The sequence below is a fragment of the Mus pahari genome, chromosome 13 (assembly GCF_900095145.1).
Source record: "Mus pahari chromosome 13, PAHARI_EIJ_v1.1, whole genome shotgun sequence".
Lineage (NCBI taxonomy): Eukaryota > Metazoa > Chordata > Mammalia > Rodentia > Muridae > Mus > Mus pahari.
Genome location: NC_034602.1, coordinates 24,095,941 through 24,117,681, shown reverse-complemented (window position 1 = coordinate 24,117,681; position 21,741 = coordinate 24,095,941). Strand labels below are relative to the sequence as shown.

At 46.3% G+C, this 21,741-nt stretch overlaps 1 protein-coding gene across 2 annotated transcripts in view; it reads right to left on the bottom strand.

The window, feature by feature from the left end:
- Positions 1 to 21,741, bottom strand: part of Kremen1 (kringle containing transmembrane protein 1) — a 65,372-nt gene that overhangs the window by 8,335 nt on the left and 35,296 nt on the right. For both annotated transcript variants that reach the window (XM_021210894.2, XM_029545414.1), the window contains exons 4-6: positions 11,611 to 11,735; positions 7,231 to 7,384; positions 1,202 to 1,534 (exon numbers count right to left, since the gene is read on the bottom strand). In XM_021210894.2, coding sequence (XP_021066553.1) covers positions 1,202 to 1,534; positions 7,231 to 7,384; positions 11,611 to 11,735 — 612 coding nt within the window. The remainder of the gene's footprint in view (positions 1 to 1,201; positions 1,535 to 7,230; positions 7,385 to 11,610; positions 11,736 to 21,741) is intronic.

Below are 21,741 nucleotides of genomic sequence, written 5' to 3'. Positions count from 1 at the left end.
GGTCACCACACCCACTCAGAATTTATCAGCATTCCAGGGCTCTGCACTCTACTCCTTACGCCTGCTCAGCAAGCACCTATCCACTGAACTCAGCACTTCCTTCTTTTTGAGACAGGTCTTATATAGCCCAGGCTTGCCTCCAGCTATGTCGCTGAGGATGGCCCTGAATTGTTAATCTTTTGGCTTCTACTATCCTTGAGCTGGTTTTATGACTGTGTGACATTGCTCCCAGTTGAGGAGGTCTGGTCTGATTCAACACAGTTACCTCCGCTGCTCTCTGCTGATGAAGCAGAGCCTCTCAGGCTCTGGTCTGGCCTGCAGGGCAGAAGGGAGAGCCTGCTGAGCCTGCTGTTAAGACTGGTCTCTTTAGAGACCGAAGCCTCTTTGTTTCCCCAGCTTTGTGCTTGCAGGACCCCCTTGTTATGGCAAACCTCACCCAACCTGCTCTAGTCTGTCCCACTGCCTGCGGCCCACTGCCCACACGTTTTTAAGTTGTGTGGTCCGATACCTGTGCTCAGAGGCTCGGCTCCTGTCAGAGGACAGAGCGCGTGCTTCTGAGGAACGACGGCAGATTAGTCTGCAGGACCAGCTGGGCTGTCTAGGAGCAGTAGGATGGATGAATGACCACTTGGGAGCCTTCCAGTTCTGTCTGTCATCTCCTTTTTTATCTATCCATGTAGTTTGTCTACATAATTGCCACTAAAACTACTAACATGAGCCTGAGGAGCTGGCCCTGTGACCTGCTCTGTCAGAGGACCCAAGTTTGGTTCCCAGCATCCACACCATGTCAGGCAGTTCACAACTGCATGTCGGTAATTTGATGCCCTCTTCTAGCCCTTGAAGCACCCCCACACACGTGGTGTATGATATACACTCACATAGTCATAAGTAAAATCTAAAGTAAATAAAATTATTAAAATAGTGAAATTGAAATATAAACGCACTGGAAGGTGGGTGTTGCTCACTGGAAGGTGGGGTGTCATACACTGGAAGGTGAGGTGTTGTTCACTGGAAGGTGAGGTGTCATGCACTGGAAGGTGGGGTTTTGTGTGATGATAAGTGGGGGATGAATTAATGTTGAAATCATCTGTAGCTGAGTCAGAAGGACCAAGTATGCCCCCAAAGATCCACTTTAGGCTTGAAAATGCTGGCAAGGAAGAGAAGGCAGGGCACCTATGCCCCAGAGACAAGGACATCTTACCTTGGTACAATACAGCAAATCCCTGGGCCTGGTTGATGCGATCAGAGAAGAAATACAAAATGACAAAATCCAGAGAGACGTTGAAGGACAGAGGTGGGCGGCTCCTCCCACTGAGCCGGACCAGGACGCGGTGGGTGTAGCCGTCCAGCAGCTCCACCATGTCTGCAGAGTCCCTGATATCAAACAGGGTGAAGTTGAAATGGATGCGAGAGGCTCCTGGAACCCGGATGGTCCAGTAGCAGACCCTGCCAGTGGCGTAGGTGTCAGGGAAGTCAGGGGAATAGACCACGGCTGCCATGGCTGAGTAGTTCCCACCGCAGGCGCCCACGAGAGCTGCAGAAGAGAGACGGTGGGCCTGAGTCTCAGCCTGGGGCTCATCTCTAATGCAGACACAAACAAGCTCTTAGGAAATGTGATCTTACTAGGGACATTGTTTCCAGCTACAAACCAGGCCATCCTGGGTTTTAGGATCAAATCGCAGAATGAATCACTTAAACCCTGAACAAATGACTGCAGACTATTTGGTTTCCCCAGGAGACCTCAGCCTAGCACAGGAGGAGAAGTGCAGCCCAGGCTGGGGTCTGGCTGGAGTCAGATAGTCTGCATTCAGGAGGGGTAGGGCCACAGGATCCCAGGGGCCGCACCTCATTCCCAGGCCTCTCCCTTGTTTTCCCATTTAGAGCCACCACCTGCTGCTGTATCCCATGACACTGAGGGGACATCTGAGATAAAGTGCATAAAAACGCCCGGGACCTCTCAGCCCAGGAGAGGCTTTGGAAGAGGTGACATCATAAAGGAAAGGGTCTCCAGTTCCTTAGAGGTGCAGTGTTCACATGAGAAGTCCACAAGGAGCTCTGGCCTGGAAGACCTGCTCTAGAAGCATGTTCTCCTAGCATGTGTTACCACAGGTTGGATCTCCAAAAGTGCCCAAGGGGAAGGAGGGGGTAACAGCAGCCTCATGGTGCCTCAGCCATGCTTTCTCAGGATTCGCGGTTTTGACTGGCAGGCTTTTAGAGCGGTTGGAAATGAAAGACTTCAGGAGGGAGTGTAGGAACAGGATTGAAAAGAAAGTTGTTATTTTTCAGTATTCAGATGGAACACGGCCACATGCGTACCAGGCCAGCACTCTTCCACTGAGCCCCAGCTCCAGCAGGCTGTAGGGAAGTTCTTCTCTAGCACACAGAAAAGCAATCAAAATATGCTGCTTTGCTGACCCTTGAAGTGCGGGTTTGTAGTCCCAACACCATGGAGGCTGAAGTCGGAGGATGTCAGTTCAAGACTGGGTTTCAAGAAACTGAAGGCTGGCAAGAGCTCGGTGGCAGAGCCTTCACCTGCCTCATGAGCCCTGGGAAGCCGCTTTTTCTTCCTAGTAATGAGGAAGCTCAAAATCAAAAGCTGAGGTCTCAAGATAACCAAGGGACGTTATCAATGACACTGGGTCACAGAAATGGGCTCAACTGTGCCGGAGTCCAGAGGGAAGAGGTGACCACCACAGAGCCTGAGACAGCTGCATGGGAATGAGATCCTGGGAAGCCGTGAGCCTGGCATCTCAACTGAGCACACACAGAGCCTGACATACAGAGCATGAGTCTCTTTCCCAAGTCCCACCAAAGGCCAAAGTGAATGGCTGCCAGGGGAAGGAGAACCACCAAAACTACCTCACTCCCGTGGCTAGTGGCATGTCCCACGCTGTAGATAGGTAGGGGAACCAGTGGCCCCCATGCCTTCCCCCCAACAGCACCAAATAGCAGACAGTGTCTGCCTCCCACAAGGGCAGGACACACAGGGACCTGCTCAAAGCTCAGCATGGAACAGGACACTAAGAAACCACACTAGTGTCCTCTGCTCTACACTAAGCACAGCTTCAGGATCAGGGAGCCTGAGGGCATGAAAGGGAATGACAGAAAAACAGCCTGAACTGAGGTCGGCTACAGATGGACAGACAGACAGACAGACAGACAGGCCCCAGCCCAGTGCGCACACTCAGCAGGCTTCCAAAGTGTAAATGCTGTTTATGTTAGTGTCTACCATTCTCCCCAGTGTGTGGCATTAAACAGAATACCACAGCACACACATAAAAGCAAGAAAAAGTGGGGAAAGCCGCACTGCCAAGGAATAGCTGCAACCCACAGAGCAAGACTCGAGAGTGACCCAGAGGTTGGGACTATCAGCTGTGGAGGCTGCAGGATGAATACAGTACAGTTTATAGTGAGAAGACCAGATACCGGGGCAGCCTGGGAATCTCAGAAGATGTGGAAATCACAGAGTCAGTGAGCTAGGCAGGCTTGGTGCTTCATGTCTGTAAAACTAACAGAAAGTAAGAGGCAGGGGACTTAGACATTTAAGGCCAGTCTTGGCTACACAAAGTTTGAGGTCAGTCTTATCTAAAAACTCAGAGGAGCCAAACGTTGGCACTAGAGAGAGGGCTCAGCAGTGAGGACACACACGGCTCATGCAGGGGACCCAGTTCCCAGCACTCACAGCAGACGCTCCACTGGGCCTGAAACCCTCGTCTGGCTTTCACTGGCATTGTACTCATGTGCATCTGTGTGTGGGTGGGGTGGGGGAGGGTTACACACACACACACACACACACACACATACACGCGCACACGCACACACATACCCCTAAAAATAAAGACATAATAAAAAAATGTAAAATAAAAACACTAGATACTCTCAGGGATGAGGTATGATTTATCTGCAGACTAAGTGCAGTGGTGAAAGAATCACTAAACTTGAAGACACGTCAAAAAAACATATTATCCAAAATGAAACAGGGAGGACAAACTCAACCAAACAGAAAGAGCGCCTGGCACCCCAGATGGCATCAAGTGCATAAGGCGTGTGCTCGTGACTGGAGTCTCACAAAGGAGTGAGAAGGGAGATGGGTAGAAGAGTTATTTGATAAGAACATTCCAAAGTCAATTCAAAAGGGTACCACAGATCTACGAATCTCAGGAACTCAAGCCAAAAGTAAACTAAAAGACAGCTTGACATGGTGGCACATGCCTTTGATTTCAGCACTCAGGGGACAGAGGCAGGCAGGTCTCTGAGTTCAGGTCAGCCTGGTCTACAGAGTGAGTTCCAAGCCAGCCAGGGATACACAGAGAAACCCTGTCTTGACAAACAAAAAATGAAAAAAGGACTCTCACTACCTACCCACCCCTCCAGTCACTCAGGGATCTCTCTGAGCTGTCTGTAGCTAATCTCTTGGAAGTGTTCCACCTTGTCTGTAGGATAAGACGAATGTGACAGAGTTACCTAAAGCATCTAATAGAGGAAGCTTTAGGAGTTGTTTCTATGGTGTTACATCTACTTATTTCTGAGGAGCAGTGAGGTGAATTATGGCCACGGCAGGGCCTCTGAAGACGGAATGCCAACTTGCTTGGCTGGGAATGCACACAAGCAGAAAGCTCAGCTCTATAGACAATGCAGGAATAATAGCCAGCCACCCTGGGCATCACTGACCACAGACTTTAAAGAATAAAGCTGCATCAGTTATTATTGTTAATAAAAGGGAACTCAGTTACTAAAAGGATTTAAAACCAGTAAACTTGGGTTTGAATCTTGGCTCTGGTACTTACTGAGGTGAGCAACTTTATCTTTAGGGTTTCTTCTCTGCTCTTCTTTCTAAGATAAACACACTGTGTGGACAATGTCCAGTTTAGAACCTGCAAAGTCTCGGTTAAAATAAACCTGGCTGAGCTGGACAGTTATGCTCTATGATAATTGATCTGTGTCCCCCAAAAGGATGGATTCGATCCTACTACTAGGGGTCTTTATACATGTAATCAAGTTAGGATGATGTTATAATGGATTAGAGAGGGTTTTAAGGCCAGTGGGGTGCGCCTTCACAATGACACCGACAGAAATACGGAGGAGGGCGGGAAACAGCTCCAGCCCAGTGATGTCAGAGATGGTTGGTGAGAGTCTGAGTCCGCCATGTTCCCTAGAGAGGCTACGCTTTCTTCTCTTGTCCCTAGCTGATAGTGCAGTTTGGGAAGGTTGTGGAACATTGAGGGGACAGGCCTAGCTAGCTTACTAGGGGTGGGCAGTTGAAGGTTACATATTGCATGAATCCCTGGCTACAGTCCCTTGTAGGCCTCCTGCTATCACCACATGAACAGTCTCCCCGCCACCATGAACTGAATTGTTCTGCCATCCTTCCTTGTCATGACAGACGGCCTCCTAAAACCATGAACCAGAACCATAAACAGTTCCCCTGGAAGCTGTTTTTGCTGGCTATTTGGTTATAAGGATGCAAAAATAACACAGAAAATTTGTACTAGGGAAGTGGGAGGTCACTGCTGTGTGTGTTTTTTGGGGTCACTGCTGTGGCTGATTTAGCCATGCCACCCTAAGTGCTCAGGAACCGGTTTACCAGAGGAGGGTGGAGGCTGGAGAAGCCTCAGAGTAATGTTGATTCTGCACAGTTCTAGTGGAAATATGGAAGCCAGAACCTTAGCAGAAACAAGAACAGTATTTGGGAAGCTTCCGGTCAGAACAAGGGCTCTAGTAAACTGAATATGGCCCTTAGTGCATTCCGGGAAAACATCTGTCTATACCCTGCTGTGTTTTGAAAATCTGAGTGGGGCCAAATTAAAAAGTAATGAGAAACGATTGGCAGAAGAAAATTTAAGACAGAATAGCACTGTGCTTATGATACGGTTACAACTGGTGTCTTAGGTCAAGCATGAGACTTCGGAGAAAAACAAAGAACAAAAAGCAGAAAATCGAACAATTGGCCAGAACTGAGTTTAAAGTCATGGCAAAGCAAACTGGAAGATGTCACAGAGAAGGACCACTTTGGACTGGGACAAAAAAGTTCTTTGATGGCACTTCAGGAAGGAAGTGGCAAGCCGTAACCCACAGAAGGCTCCAGGATGTAAAGCTGAACATTCATTTAGGAGACTGCATGGAGGAGGTGCAGCCGAGGCGCCTGCTGGACAAGGGCTGCCTAGAGAAGGGTTTCTGAACTTAAGGGTACAGGCTCTCAGAGGCAGAGGGAGCAATGGTCCAAGAGGCTGGAGACAGACGCCACAGACTGGGAGAGGTAAGGCTCAGAATCCACACCAGTCACCACAGCCCTGCCTCTTGCTGGCACCTCAGGGAAAACTCGATGACTTGAAGTGTTTGCCAAGTTACTGTCTCAGAAGCACCTTGGTGAGGCACCAAGCCCCAGTACCTACAAACTCACAAATGGAGCTGTATCAAAACAAGAGCACACGAGAGCAGACACTACACCAACACCAGTGCATGCTCTAAGCTGAAAACCTTACCTTTCTACTTGTCAAAGTAGCCCTGAGACAGCCTGTGAGAGCACAGAGGAACAGTGTTAAAGTCACAGGGCTGTCCACTCAAAGGGAGGGACGCATACCCTGGTGTCTGCCCAGAGGATGGGAATGGGTGTGGTCAGTAGCTATGCCCTATGCGCTGTGTGGCTGAGGCCATGGCAGAGCCTCACTTTTTATCATGAGCTTGTCAATCTATAGAGCTTGTCTTTGTAGAAGGTGTTACCTGTAGTCTATCTATGGAACCCATCTTTATGGATGATGTCACATGTATTTCACAGAGTTTCAGGGTTGCCACATCTTATGCTTTATTGTGCACATGGAGCCGAGCTAATTACCACCAGGAAATTTTTCATCAAACTGGGCTGTGCTTAAATAAGCCTAAAATAAACTAGTTGGGATTGGATTCCTGAAGTTTGGACCAACAGCAGCTACTAAGTCATGTTGAACTGAACTGTCCCCCTGGATCACTGCTCTGTTGGCCATGGTAGAGTGTGTCCAGCAGACACACCTGCAATAGCCAAGACACTCAGAGCCGTATATGCATGTACAGACTGTTAAACACTGTTGTCCCTTCTAGAGAGCAGGTCTGAGTTGGCCTGTTCTGTACTTCCCAGGAGCTGAGAGTCATGGCTGGCATCACATGGCACATCCTTGTGAATCCTGACGAATGGATAATTAAATGAGTGAGTGGACTGCTGTCCCTGGCCGTGCCTTTGGCACCAAACATACTCACTGTCAAAGAGGATAATCCTGCCGTCCCCACCGCAGGGCTGTGTGTGGTCCCCGAAGCAGACACTATTGCACTCGGTGCTGGCTGCCTCCCCGTGCTTCCAGTAGTCAGGATTGTTCCCACAGAAACATGCGTAGCCTGACTCCATCCCAGCAAACTGCCACAACAGAAAAGGAGTGTGAGGGTTTCTACGCCGGACAGATGGGTTTCACACTGAGATGGCTGTGAACTTGGGGAGTCATGTTACCACGTGATGTTGGGAAGGTTCTGGGGGTATCAGGCCCAAAGGAGGCTGGCAGCCTCCTTACCCTCAGACCCAGAGCAATTCCCCATCTGCCCTTTCCCTGTGACCTTTCCTTAGCTTCACTCAGGTGTTCCCTGCCTGTTAGGACTCACTTCTACTGTCCCCATTTCCATAGTATTTAAATCTTTAACATGAAACATTGGTTAAAAACAGCTAGATACTTTTATTGACTATTTACTATGTGCCAGGTAACATTTTAATTAATTTTTTAATTAACTACTCTTTATATAAATAGGTGTTTTGCTGGCATGCATGTATATTCCTGATGCCTTTAGAGGCCAGAAGAGGATTTCTGATTTTCTGAAACTGGAGTTACAAATGACTGTGAGCCACCATGTGGGTGCTGGGTATCAAACCTGGGCCCTCTGGAAGAGCCGTGAGTGTTCCTACCCACCCAGCTATCTCTCTAGTCCCCTTATTTAATTTTTAAAGTCAACCTTTATTTTTATGTGTATGGGTCTCTGCCTGCATATATGTCTGCATTGCATGTGTACAGTACCTGTAGAGCCCAGAAGACGACATTGACCTTGAAAGGTTTCATTTGTCTGAAGTAAAAATTAGGGGCAAGATTGTTGGGCTTAATTTATTTAAAAGAACCCCCAACCTTTCCCAGGAGGGCTGAGCCATGCCTCGCCCCCAACGATGTGTGAGAGCGAGAGCTTCCACTGCCCTGGGCCCAAGTCAGCACTTGCTACTGTCAGTACAACTGACTTTAGCCACACTGATGCTTGTGTGCCTCACGGTGGTTTGAATCTGCCTTAGTTTAATGACTGATGGTGTATATAATTTCAGTGGCATTGGTGTGTCTTCTTGGGTGATGAATTGTTTCTTTTGCCTGACATTTTACTGTTGTGAACTTTAGTTTTCTGCACATTTTGGGTCAAATTGACCCTGTCTGTAGGCAGCAGCATCTCTTGGGCTGAGGCTCAGATTTAACAACAGAAGAGAGTGGGTGGATCACCAGCCCTCATGGTTGTCTCCTGACTGTCCTGCACTGTGACAGCTGCCTCACGCTCCTAAGGCCACACCTCAAAGTGTGAGCGAAAGCAAACCTCTCTCCTTAAGCTTCTTTTGTCATGGCTCCGAAAAAAGGACCCAACACAGCGTCCAGACGCTGTTCTGCATGGGACTAGCCCACTGCCTCATTAACATTTCCTGAAGACGACTCTTTCCTAATCTAATGATCTTGGCAATATTGCTAAAAATCAACTGACCGCCGATTTACTGGTTCATTTTTAAGTTGTGAAGTCTATTTTCTGAATGTGTATTTTTATGACACTCTTATAGTAACTTTTTTCTGTAGTTTAAAGTCAATCTTTGCCTAACCTATAATGCAAAACAAGACTCATTTTTCTTCACTGAGAGTTAGAATCTCTCTTCCTCAGGATTACTTGATGAGAACCATTCACTGATGAACGGCCTTGAGACTTTCTTAAAATCAACTGTGTACATCTGTGTAGGTCTGTTTTTAGATGATTCTACTGATACCCAGCAGATTTTAGAAAACCTTTCCATAAAGGCCAGAAATAAATATTCTGAATTCTGTGGGCTACATAGTCTTTTTTCTCACCAGCTTCCTGGCCATATGATGAAACCAGCTACAGACAATATATAAATGAACAGGCATGGATCTGTTTAATAAAACCTTATTTACCTGAACAAAAAATAATAGAGCGGTGGTTGGATTTATCTGTGGGCAATTTCTGACTGGCTCACGATTTGCTCTCTTGGTGACACTGGCTTTACAGAACAGGTCAGGTGAGGAAGTTCCACATAACAGTTCTTTACCAAGATCATTTTGATCTGTCTTTACATATGTTTACATTGTTCGGGCACTGACTCTGCCTGGGTCTTGCCTGTCCTGGGCATATGTTTTACTGAGTATTGTCTCCAATGCCGTAGCTTGTCTTTTCTATTTAACTTATAGGCTAACAGGAGGGACTCCACCTTAGTAATATTTGTGTTGTCTCGGTTGCGAGCAGGTTGATCTGTCTTGTCACTTATTAGGTCCTCATGGCTTCATTATGAGCTCTTAAATCTCATTAGTTAACTGTGCCTCCTCATTCTTGCTCCCAGTGCTGCTGGGATCTAAGGCTTTACAAGTGCTAGGCAAGTGCCCAGCAACAGGTGACACTCTGGGTCCAATCTATACTCTTTGAAAATGGTAAGATTTTCTTTTCTATTCTTTCTTTTTGGACAAAGGTGTTTATTGAAATATACTGCCTGGGAGCATCAGCTGAGCTCCCAGAGAGGTCTCACAGACACACCAATGAGATGTGTGATATTATAACCATTTGTTTAGAAGCATACATTATTTACTACTAGTAGATGGATACACAGCTTTTTATATATGACCTTATAGCTACAACCTTGTTCAATTTATTCACTGATTCTAGCCCTTTTTCCATAGGTTCCTTAGAATATTCTATAAAATAAAAAATTCTTACTTTCCAATATATTTACCCTATTTCTTTTCTCAAAAACCATTTCTTTAGCAAGACCCTCTAGGCCAAAGAGGTAAGAGCGGGCATTACTGTCTGCTCGTGACACTAATTAGGAGGCATGGGTTACTTCCCAACTGAGTAGGGGATTAGCTACAGGTATCCTTGAATAGAGACTTTTAATTACAGCCTGGTTCTGCAGTGCATGCTTATAATCGCAACAAGTGGGCAGGAGAGCCAAGAGTTCAAGGTCAGCCTGGACTATATGAGATCCTGTCTACACACACAGACACATACGCAGGTACACACGTTTGTTTGTTGTATTTTGAAACGCTGTCTCATGGTCTCATTATGTAGCTGTGATTGGCCTATAACTCACTATATAGACCAGGCTGGCTTGGCCTGAAACTCACAGAGACTACCTGCCTCTGTTTCCCGAGTGTTGGAATTAAAGGTGTGCAATACCATGCACAGTCATTGTGGGTGATTCTTAAGGCTAGGTACACTTTTATGGAAATAGTAAGTGAAGATCTAAGCTATTTGCAGACCTTGATGTTCATTTTGTGTATCACACTATGAGGGCTGTCATATGGTAATGATCCTACCATTTCTTCTATACTTACAAGTCTGCATTCCCTAATCATGAATGTTTATCTTCTCACTCGGCCATCACTGGGAGTGGAGTGGGGTGCTCTCATTTTAGTCAATAAGATGCATCTGTTACTATCACTATCTGAAGTTTAAAGCATGTCAGATTTAGGTCATGGAACCTCTTTCAAGGCAGCTTCATCCATCTGATGAATCTGTACTAATGTTTCTGTCCTACACAAGACATTATGAACACATCTTGTGCTTTGAACACAGTATGGGTAATTTCCCAACAGAGCTGCTTTCTGATGGAGACCTGAGTGCTGGCTAGACTCCCCATTATCGGTGTGTGGCAAGGATAGTGATGAAGTCTATGTGTGTGCACACACAGCCATTGCATAGTTATATAACTTTACTAGCTACCTGCTTCCTCCACCACTCTCTGGACTTCCTTTCAGGTTCCCCAGCTTCCACATTTGCACGTCCCTTCTCCAGAGCCAGAGTAGGCTGGCTCACACAGTCACTCTACGCCCACACTCTGCACAAGCAACCAAGCGCGCAGCCATGGGGTCCAGCTGCCTTGCTCATCTGCCTGCCTCACATGAGTAGGGTACCCTTCTTTCTTGGGCTTAATTAATGGCTTTTAGACGGAATTTGGTTAAGGAAAGAGGGAAAACAAAGGAGAGAGGAGGGAACTTCTGTCTAACTTAATACAAAGCAGCACTACTGACCCTCAGTGATTAGGAAATGCATTTCAGATAAAGAAAGGAAGAAGAAGAAGAAGAAAAGAACATTTGGAAAAGAGGTAAGGCATGGTAGTTTGCCGAGGAAGGGACCCACCGCCTTGGCTTGACTCTAAGGAGTCATTAGCAACCCTGATCATAACAGACAAGGGCTGAGAGGAGGCTACCGGGGACCCCCTCTCCCCATCTTTACATGAACGCTGCCTGTGCTCCAACTCCCCAGCCTATTCTTCCTATGGGACCTGACACGTGGGCTGTTCGAATTTATCATTATCTTTTCTAGAGTTGTACACAGCAGAGCTAGTACCTTGAATCTCTGACTCCGACAAAAGCTGATACAGGTTTGTATGGTGAGCTTGTTGGAGGTTTTACTGGTGCCCGTGAGAGGAGGTGGGTTTCCATGATCCTTGTAGCAGCCAAGGTTTCCAGGCACTAGAGACAAACAAAACAAAAGAATTTCACAACATCTGGCTGGGAAACACTAAGAAGGAAATGCAGGCTGTGCCAGGTGTGCTCTGCCCACAGTGTTTACACCCTGAGGTACAACACAGGCAAATGACAACGAGCTCTAAGCGAACCCTCGGTAGTGTTCTCTATACCATCTGCAAGGAATTGCGGCACACAGATCCTCAGTTTACTTTCTCTGTGTCGGTAGAATTTAGTACTGAAGAGAAGCGGGAACAATGTCTTAAAATAGAGAAGGTGGCCCTGCTTCTGTCCCATAGCACCCATCTTCCAGTAATTCACTTAATGACACACACAGAGGGAACGAGCAGAGGAACCCTGGTAGGAAATCCGGAGGGATTCCTTTGGCCAGGCACATGCAAACCTACGAGAAGACTGATACTGTAGGCATCAGGGAATGGACACTATTACCACAGCACAATCAGAAGTGTCTTTAACACCCTTCAGCACACCACATGCATCACTGTAAACAAGCAGGTGAAGGCACGCTTCGCCAAGAGAAGTAATGCACATGGAACATGTTAGGCACCGAGAGCCAAGGCAGTTTCCTGAAACTGGTGATGGAAAAACCTGTCAGGGAAAAGGATGCCAAGGAGAAGACCCATTTCTTCCACAGAGCACTGGCCAGCTCCGCCAGAGGAGCACGCTTCATGCGAACTAGTGGGAAGGAGCCTGGACTGCTGGAGCTGTTCCCTATGAATTCATAGATTAATGTGCAAAAGCAGTAAAAGGCCTAGATTTTAAAAAAAACAAAACAAAAACAAAACAACAACAACAACAACAACAACAACAAAACAGAGAAGCAAGCTGGCAGTGTCTCAGGGCTAAAGTTACTTGCTTGATGATCTCAGTTTGATCTGTAGAACTCACATGGTGGTGAGAACCAAGTCCTAAAAGTTGTTTTTTGGCCTTCACATGTATGCTGTGGCATATGCTACCCCCTCCCACCCCCCAAAAGGAGTAGTGAAGCGATCAGATTTAAATGGTTCCAGGAGACTGGGGGAGCTCGAGTGGAGAGCACAGGCTCACAGCCAGGGGATTTGAGGTTAAAGCAGGAGTGGTAAATTTGAAGCGAATCTGGGCTACATGACACATTTGGATGTTTCAAAAGTAAACAAATAAATAAGCAAACAAACTAACAGAGGGACTGGAGAGAAGGCTCCATGGACAAGAGCACTGGCTCCTCCCCCATTGGACACAGGCTGGACTCCTGGCATCTATAACTGTGGCTCAAGACATTTCTGTAACTCCAATTCTGTAAGATCCCTAACCCTAACCCTAACCCTAACCCTACCCTAACCCCTAACCCTAACCCTAACCCTATTCTGGCCTCTGCAGACATCAGACATGCACATGGTATACATACATACATACATACATACATACATGCATACACACAGAGAGACACATAAAAGTATCTTTTAAAAAATGAACAAAATCACTCCAAACACGCCAAGGGAACCCAAGTCAACTTAGTACAGAGAATATAGACGTTTCCTGTGGAATCAGCCTAAATATCTGTTAACAAATGAATGATTGAAAAATATACAAAGAAAACTAAGTTTTAATCATAAAGAAAAAAATGGGGCTAGAGCAATGGCTCAGAGGTTAGGAGCACTGACTACTCTTCCAGAGGTCCTGAGTTCAATTCCAGCAACCACATGGTGGCTCACAACCATCTGCAATGGGGTCTGATGCTCTATTCTGGTGTCTCTGAAGAGAGCGACATCGTACTCATATACATAAAATAAATGAACAAATGAATAAATAAATCTTTAAAAAAAGTTGTTTAAAAAAAAAGAAAAAAGTCTAGCTGGGCATGGTGGTGCATATCTTTCATTCTATCATTCAGCAGACAGAGGCAGGTGGATCTCTGTGAATTCAAGGCCAGTCTCATGTACATAGTGCAGTGCGTTGTTCCAGGATAGCCAGGGCTACCTAGTAAGGATCTCACACAAAAAATATACAAGCAAAAGAAGAAAATTATTCAGCTGCACATCTTTAAAAAAGGCACACTGGTTGTGATAGTATGCACAGCCTGTGCAAACACAAGCTAGACCAAACCCCAGCATGGAAGGCCAAGGTGGGCGTAAGGTCCCACCCCTAGCTGAGGAGTCGTTGGAACTGACAGCCACTGGAGGAAGGAGGGTCAGCTTTCCTTAAGAGGGCTGCCCTGATAGGCTGGCCACTCTGGTGGAAGACCACACATCCAGGAATCTAAGGCCAGTACAAACTGGATTGATGGGAAGGAAAACAAGAGACAGAACCCATAGGTGGGTAGGAAGGAAGGAAGGTGGGCATGGGAGGAGTTGGGGAAGGAGTAAACACAGCTTAAGAACTTCAATTTCACAGAACTAATAATGAGAAGGGACAAAATTGTATCATTTGCAAGAAAATGGAAGAATCTGGGGATCACCAATTAAGGAAAATAAGCCAAACTCAGAGAGATAAATATAACATTTTCCTCAAATGTGGAACTGTGAGTGTTTTTTCAAGACAGGGTCTCTCTTGGAACTTGCTCTGTAGACCAGGCTAGCTTCAAACTCACAGAGATCTGCCTCCCCGGTGCTAGGATTAAAGGCAAGAGCAACAACTACCTTGCCACATTTTCTTTTTCAGAAGGGGTCTCTCACTGGTCCGGAACTCATCAAGCAGGCTAGGCTGGCTGGAGACCCCTGGGCTCTGCCATCTCTGCCCTGCCAGAAGTGGGATTAGATACTCGGCACACTATGGATAGCTTTTTAAAAAGGATTTGCTTTTAACTGTATGTATGTATGTATGTATGTATGTATGTATGTATGTATGTATGTATGAGTGAGTTTATGCCTGCAGAGACCCGAGGGTTTTCAGTCCTTTAGAAGACCGGAAGTTACAAGTGACTGTGAGCCCCAGACACTGGTCTGGGAGTCGAATCCGGGTCCTCTGCAAGCGCAGAAAGTGACCCTCACCGCTGTCCCTCCAGCGTCGATGCCTGCCTTTTTTTTTATTTTATTTTTTATTCTTTGATTACTTTGGTTCTGTGAGATGAAACTCGGGTTCTATGACTGATCAATCTCTACAGCCATTTATGTCCATGTGAATGGAGTAAAAGGGACAATGTGGAGAGACAGAAGCAGACCTGTGGGACAGACACAGGAGAGAGTAATGAGGAGTGACCATGGCTGAAGTGCACGGTACACTAGAGTCAAGTATATGGAAGAACTGGAGTTGCCACGTCGCTATGAAGCCTGTAACTCTGTACACCAGTGAATGGGCTTCCCCACGGCCCTCTGGTAAACACCACGCTCTCCACGTCACTGCAGGAACAAAGGACCACACCCCCATTGTCTCCCAGTGGTATTTGTCACCTTTCATTTTTCTGAAGGCTGGAAGAACCAAGCAGCCTCCCAAAATGAAGGTGTCAGTGGAGCTGAGCCATATCTGAAGAATTCTAAGAAGCAACAGCCACATTGTTCAGCTATGGCCACACTGCCACCAGTCCCCCATCACATCTTTCCTCCCTGGCTTCCGCTGTCCTGTCACAGGCCTCTGACTCATACCTTCCTGTAAATGCACTGGACTCATGCATATAATCCAGGATAATCTCTCCTTCCCAGATCTTTACCCACACTTGCAAACTTGTGCCAGTTAAGGTCACATTCTCGCTATAAAGTTGACCTTTGGGGGTCATTAATTAGCCTACCTCAAGGAGTATACCAGTGTTTCACAGCCACCTGGTAAGCTGTTTGTTCTAGGAAGAAGCTGTATCTGAGGCAAGATGGACAAATGTAAATATGGTATAACCATGGTAACTGGCTTTCACATAGCCTCGGGTCTCCTAAGGCCTGTTTGTATATACTCTGATGTAATTAGAAATATACTTGGTCTCTACCCACTTCCTGCCACCAAGCCTCCCAACCCTCAGGACTGGATGGCTCCTTTCTAGTGAAGCACCTCCTGCTGGGCCTCTGGTTAGCCTCATGGTGGGTGCTGGACACCAGAAAGACCAAGTAACAATTAGTATCTTGGAGCTACAAATCCCTCTCCCCATCCTCCAGCGAAGGGGAAAGAGCTAGGGATGGAGTCAATACTTGATTATGATTACCTGGTGAAGCCTCTTAAAAACCCTAGAGATGGAGTTCTGAGTTTCTGGAGTGATTTATATATCCTGGCTGAGAAATGGCACTCTCCACAGGGACAGATGCTCTGGGGTTCAGATCCTCTTGGACCTCAACCATATGAACATCGTCACCATCTTCAACCTATCACATTCTTTCTGATACACCAACTAATGTGTCCCTTAAATTCTGAGAGTTGTTTCAGCAGATGGAAGAGAGTTGTTTCAGGTGGAAGTCTACTTTGCAGACATGCAGACTCAACTTGTGACTGGCATCTGAATCAGTGTGTGTTCCTGAACCGCTGAGCCTTTAGCACCCTGCTGGACGCTGGGTATCCAGTCATGAATGGTAATCCCGTCCTGTTAATGTATAGAGAGTTACAGGATTGGCTGCTGGAAAAAAACCTCACTCATCTGGTGTCACAATAAAGTCTGTGAATGTACAGGGGAAAGACTGGCTTCCTCCCTTTCATATGTTGAGGTCTGAATAAACAGTGTGAATGAACTTGGAGTGCAGCCTCCGGGCAGTAATTAGATGAAACCAGGAAGACTGGGCTCCCACAATGGGGTAAGGAGAAGAGAGGAGAGTCCATTCTCTCTGCCCTGGGTACTCATCAGAAACACAGCCATCAAAGAACCAGGAAGAGGGGCCATACCAGCCACTGAATATGATGAACTTCCAGCTTAGTATATATATCTATTAGGCTGCTTGGGTCTGAGGAATTTTGTTTTTTTAAAAAAAAAAAATGGCACACTACAGGGCACTTTAGCACTTTAATCCCAGCATTCAGGAGGCAGAATCGGATGGATCTCTGTAAGTTCAAGGCCACCCTGGTCTTTATAGTAAATTACAGGCTACCTAGGGCTATATAGTGAGACCTGTCTCTCCCAATCCCCATGTGCACCCCAAAGAATAAAGGAAACATTGCCTAAAAATGATCGGCTTCCCCAAGGGTGTTCACACCCTTTGTGTTCACATCTCTTTTTGATACAAGGTCTCAATATGTAGCCCAGGCAGGCATCAGGCTTTGGAGGACTACAAGGCTACAAATAAGCCATGTCAAAAGCCTATGGTGAAGCACTGAGGGTGGGCTGGGCTACAGCCAACAGCACACATAAAACTGCATTTTACTCTGTGAGCCCGACAGTGGGCTTTCCCTTCCTGTCTTTAGACAAGACATTCCAGCCCTGGCAACAGCTTGCCTACAGCTTTATAAGAGACTTAAATGCACAAGAGTAAGTCAGACTAGATTTTCTCACTCACAGTATGTATGATGATTACCATACCACTCTAAGCCACTAAATTTGAAGTAACCTGCTTCAAAGCAGTAAGTCACTAACACATGATACACTCCAAATCTGCTCATGGTTAACTCACAATAAGCCATGGACATGCCGGTCTCTTAGAAATGTAGTGTTCAGTCTGTGTTTTGTTTTTGTTTATATGTGCACTGGTGTGAGGTGTCAGATTCCCTGGAACTGGCATTGCAGACAGTTGTGAGCTGCCATGTGAGTGCTGGGAATTAAACCTGGGTCTTGTGGAAGAGCAACAGTGCTCTTAACTGCTGGGTCATCCCTCCAGACCCCTCAATCCATGTTTAAAACTCAGGATCATTAGTTGAAGTCCTTTTCCAAACATACTACCGTTTCTTTTGGAACCAATTCTAAAACCCTAATCTAAGAGACCAGAGAGTCTGGGATAGTATTTTCCTTTCTGTTTTAAGATTGGAAAGAGCATGTCCCAGATTATTGAGCTGTATTTGCACATCAGCCTTCCAAGCATATAAAAATATATACATGTATGTGTATGTACACATAAGAAACTTTCCTCCTTAAACCATCTGGGTAGTTTATGTCTGTAGGAAGTCCCTCTGCTAACCTAATCTTCACACTTAAGTCATAAAGTTGTCTTGCTTCTGTTCCCATCACACAGGGCTCAGAGGTAACAAATGTGGCTCTCCATACCAACTTTAAAATGAATCTTTCAAAACAACCTAAAGCGCTGCAGTAGCAAGTGTAAACAAGAGTTGGGGCAGCTGTGGTCCAGTCTTCAGTGGAGGCCAGCCTGCAGATGTCTGAGGTTTAGGGCTTAAACAACTGCAGAGCCAAGCAGCTCCAGCCAGGGACGATCCAAGCAGAGCTTGTTAGAGAGAACGTCCATATGGAGAGTAGAACATGCATTTAATGATTCTTAGAAGTACTTGTCCATGCTCATCCTGGTCATTTACTCTGATTTTGTCTCACTGATGCATGCCGCTCATGTAAGCATGGAATATGTATTAGGCGACACACAGCCCAAGGCACACAGTCATAAGTCTAAGTTCAGACATAAGCAAGGCTATGGACTACGTGGAAACAGCTGGAACCTATAAGGTTTATTCATAAAGATTTGGTGAGCAAATCCAGAAAGCTTAGGTTCCAGTGAGGTAGTGAGGTCCCGACATGCACCTCAAGGGATCCTAAGGAACCAGGCTGCTCCCTGCTGCTGTGCTAATCCACCCTGACCTCAGTGGTTTAAGGTAACATCCTTGCCCCACCCCCAAGCTTACCTTAAACTTGCCAAACTTCCCACTCTACAGTTGTTGAGACTCTGTTGCCAGTTCCCAGTTTTCTCTCTTTCTTAAACATTTTCTTCTCATAACCCCTTTCTCTCTCAACCCCGTTCTCTCTCTCTCTCTCTCTCTCTCTCTCTCTCTCTCTCTCTCTCTCTCTCTCTCACACACACACACACACACACTCTCTTTCATATGACCCAGGGTATGAAGGTATATAAAATAGGGAACTAGGGAGATGGCTAAGTCAGCAAAATGTTTGCCTTGTAACTATAGGACCTGAGTCTGAACCCCAGAACAGATAAAATATCCATGCATACCCAGTGCTGGCATCCTTGAGGTTCCCTGGCTAGCCAGCTTGTCTAATTATCAAGCTGCAGGCCACTAAGAGACCCTACCTCAAAAAACTTGTCAGGTGGTGGTAGCACACACCTTTGATCCCAGCACTTGAGAGGCAGAGGTAGGCAGATCTCTGGGAGTTCAAGGGTAGCCTGGTCTACAGAGTTGAGTTCCAGGAGAGCCAAGACTACATCTCAGAGAAACCCCATCTCAGAAAAGAAGAAGAGAAGGAAGGAGGAAGAGGAGGAGGAAGAGAGGGAAGGAAGAAAGGAGGAGAAAGAAAAGGAGAAGGAGGAGGAAGAAGAGGAGGAGGAGGAGGAGGAGGAGGAGGAGGAGGAGGAGTGAAAGAGGAGCAGGAGGTGGTAGTGGCTGCTAGTCTGGCTGCAGTAAATCGCAATGATTTGTCTGGTTTTGCTTCCGCAGTGCTGGGATCACAAGGACATGCCACCATGCCATTTTTACATGGACTGAGCTCTCTTCTTAATTTTTTAAAAATGAAACTCACATCAGCAACTCAAATAACATTTGAAAAATCAAACATTCTAACAATACAATTTAAAGGTATATTAATTTGTTACATGCTAAGGAATGACAGCACGGAATTATTAAAAGCTTTAGTTTTTTTCAAAATTAAACCATTACGTTTTCATAAGAACAGTGATTCTCAGCCTGCAGGTCATGACCCCTTTTGGAGTCATATATCAGATATCCTGTACATCAGATATTTACATTATGATTCATAATGCAAAATTAGTTATGAAGTAGTAGTGAAAATATTTTCATGGGTGGGGTCACCACAACACAGTAAACTGTATTAAAGGGTCGCAGCATTAGGAAGGTTGAGAACCACTGCTTAAGAACTTTGTATGAGAGTTCAAGGCTAGCCTGGTCTACAGAGTGAGTTCCAGGACAGCCAAGGCTACACAGAGAAACCCTGTCTCGGGGACAAAACAAAATGTGTGTGTGTGTGTGTGTGAGAGAGAGAGAGAGAGAGAGAGAGAGAGAGAGAGAGAGAGAGAGAACTTTCCCTGACTAGTAAAAGCACCGCCGTTCATAGCACAGTCGTCATCAATCTCGGCGGAGCTGCTCCAGGCTGCATTAGTTGTAAGGCCATACAGTGTGTTCAGAAACAGACAGCGGGGAGGCCACCTGATGCCGCGTGGGCAAGAGCCGCCAGACGTGCCTCAGACTCATCCCAGGCTTCACTCTGACTTAGCTTTAGCCACTGCACATTCAGATACCTGTTACCATGCCCAATCTTTCACGGCCAACATTCAGTTATATGACCCACATGGAATTGCGATCCCCAGTTTAAAAGCTCTGACTTAGAGCTGGTGAGACCAGCTGCCTGACCACCTGTTCAATGTTCAAAACCCACGTGAGGAAGAATGGGCTCTTACTGATTGTCCTCTGAACCCCATATGTGTGCCATGGGATAAATGCATACATGCACACACCCGCCAACACAAGAAATAAATAAGCAAATACAATTTTTTAAAGAGTTGTGTCTTAGGCCACCGCATTAGGCTCCTGTTCAGGTAAGGCTTGTCTTACCTGAGAGTAGCACACTGTCACCACAATCACCTTTCCATGCCAGGCAGAAGAAAGGGAGGTGTAGAGGCTGAGGCAAACTGACGAGTGAGGGCGTGGGGGTGGGTGGAAGGAGGACAAGAGCTGTGTGGGCCCTAGATCCACCCTGCAAAGCTCTTGGCTGCCTCAGGATACAGCCTGGAGTGTCCTAGGTGGCCCAGCACCCCTGTCCCCTACCCCCTTTCCCATGCCCTTCCCGTTCAGCAGCACAGCCTCCCCTCTGCTCCTAAGCCAAGCTGAATTGTGCTTATATGTGACCAGCTTTACTTTGCTCCCTGGCCTTTGGATTGTTACACTGCTTAGAAAAAAACTCTTCCCTACTTAAGATTTCAGTCTGAGCATCATTTTCCCCACGGGTCACTTGGGGTCACAGTTCCCCCAACCTTTCCCCAGTTGAAAGTGAGGTGAATGGCCAAGCAGTGCAGTGCTACAGCAGTGTGGTGCTACAGTCTAAACAAGGTTCCCTTGTCTCTCTCCCAAACAACCATGGAGGACACTGTAAGCCCAGGACATCACTGCCCACACTCTATTATATTCCCTACAGATACTCTGAGTCTGAAGGATAAAGAGCTGCAATTGTGAGTGAGTTCACGAGGCACCCTTGGCAGCTGAGAATGAACATAGCACCTGCTGATGGCTTGCCATGGCTACCTTGTATCTAGAAACAGCATACTAGTTCCATACAGGTCAACTTTACAACTTAAAAAATACTAGATCTGGGGCTGGTGAGATGGCTCAGTGGGTAAGAGCACTCGACTGCTCTTCCTAAGGTCCAGAGTTCAAATCCCAGCAACCACATGGTGGCTCATAACCATCCGTAACAAAATCTGACGCCCTCTTCTAGAGTGTCTGAAGACAGCTACAGTGTACTTACATATAATAATAATAATAATAATGATAATAATAATAATAATAATAAAACTAGATCATAGGGTGTGGTGGTGCATGCCTTTAATCCCAGCACTTGGGAGGCAGCGGCAGGCAGATTTCTGAGTTCTAGGCCAGCCTGGTCTACAAAGTGAGTTCCAGGACAGCCAGGGCTATACAGAGAAACCTGTCTCGAAAAAACAACAACAACAACAACAACAAAATACTAGATCACCGCATGAAATCTTTCCAAAATGCACTAGATATTAAATTTAAAACTTGTTTGGTTTGTTTGAGACAGTTTCACTGTGTAGCCTTGGCTGTCCTGGAACTTACTTTATAGAGCAGGCTGGCACAAAGTTAGTGTGCCTCTGCCCTTCAGTGCTGGGATTAAAGGCATGTGTCACTATGCCCGGCTGGGCATTTGGGAGGACATGTCTATTCTAAACCAGATGCTGTGGAGGCTACTGGGACCTGGGAAATGACCCCTCAGAGGGTCTTAAGGGGCATTTCTTTTCTTTCTTTCTTT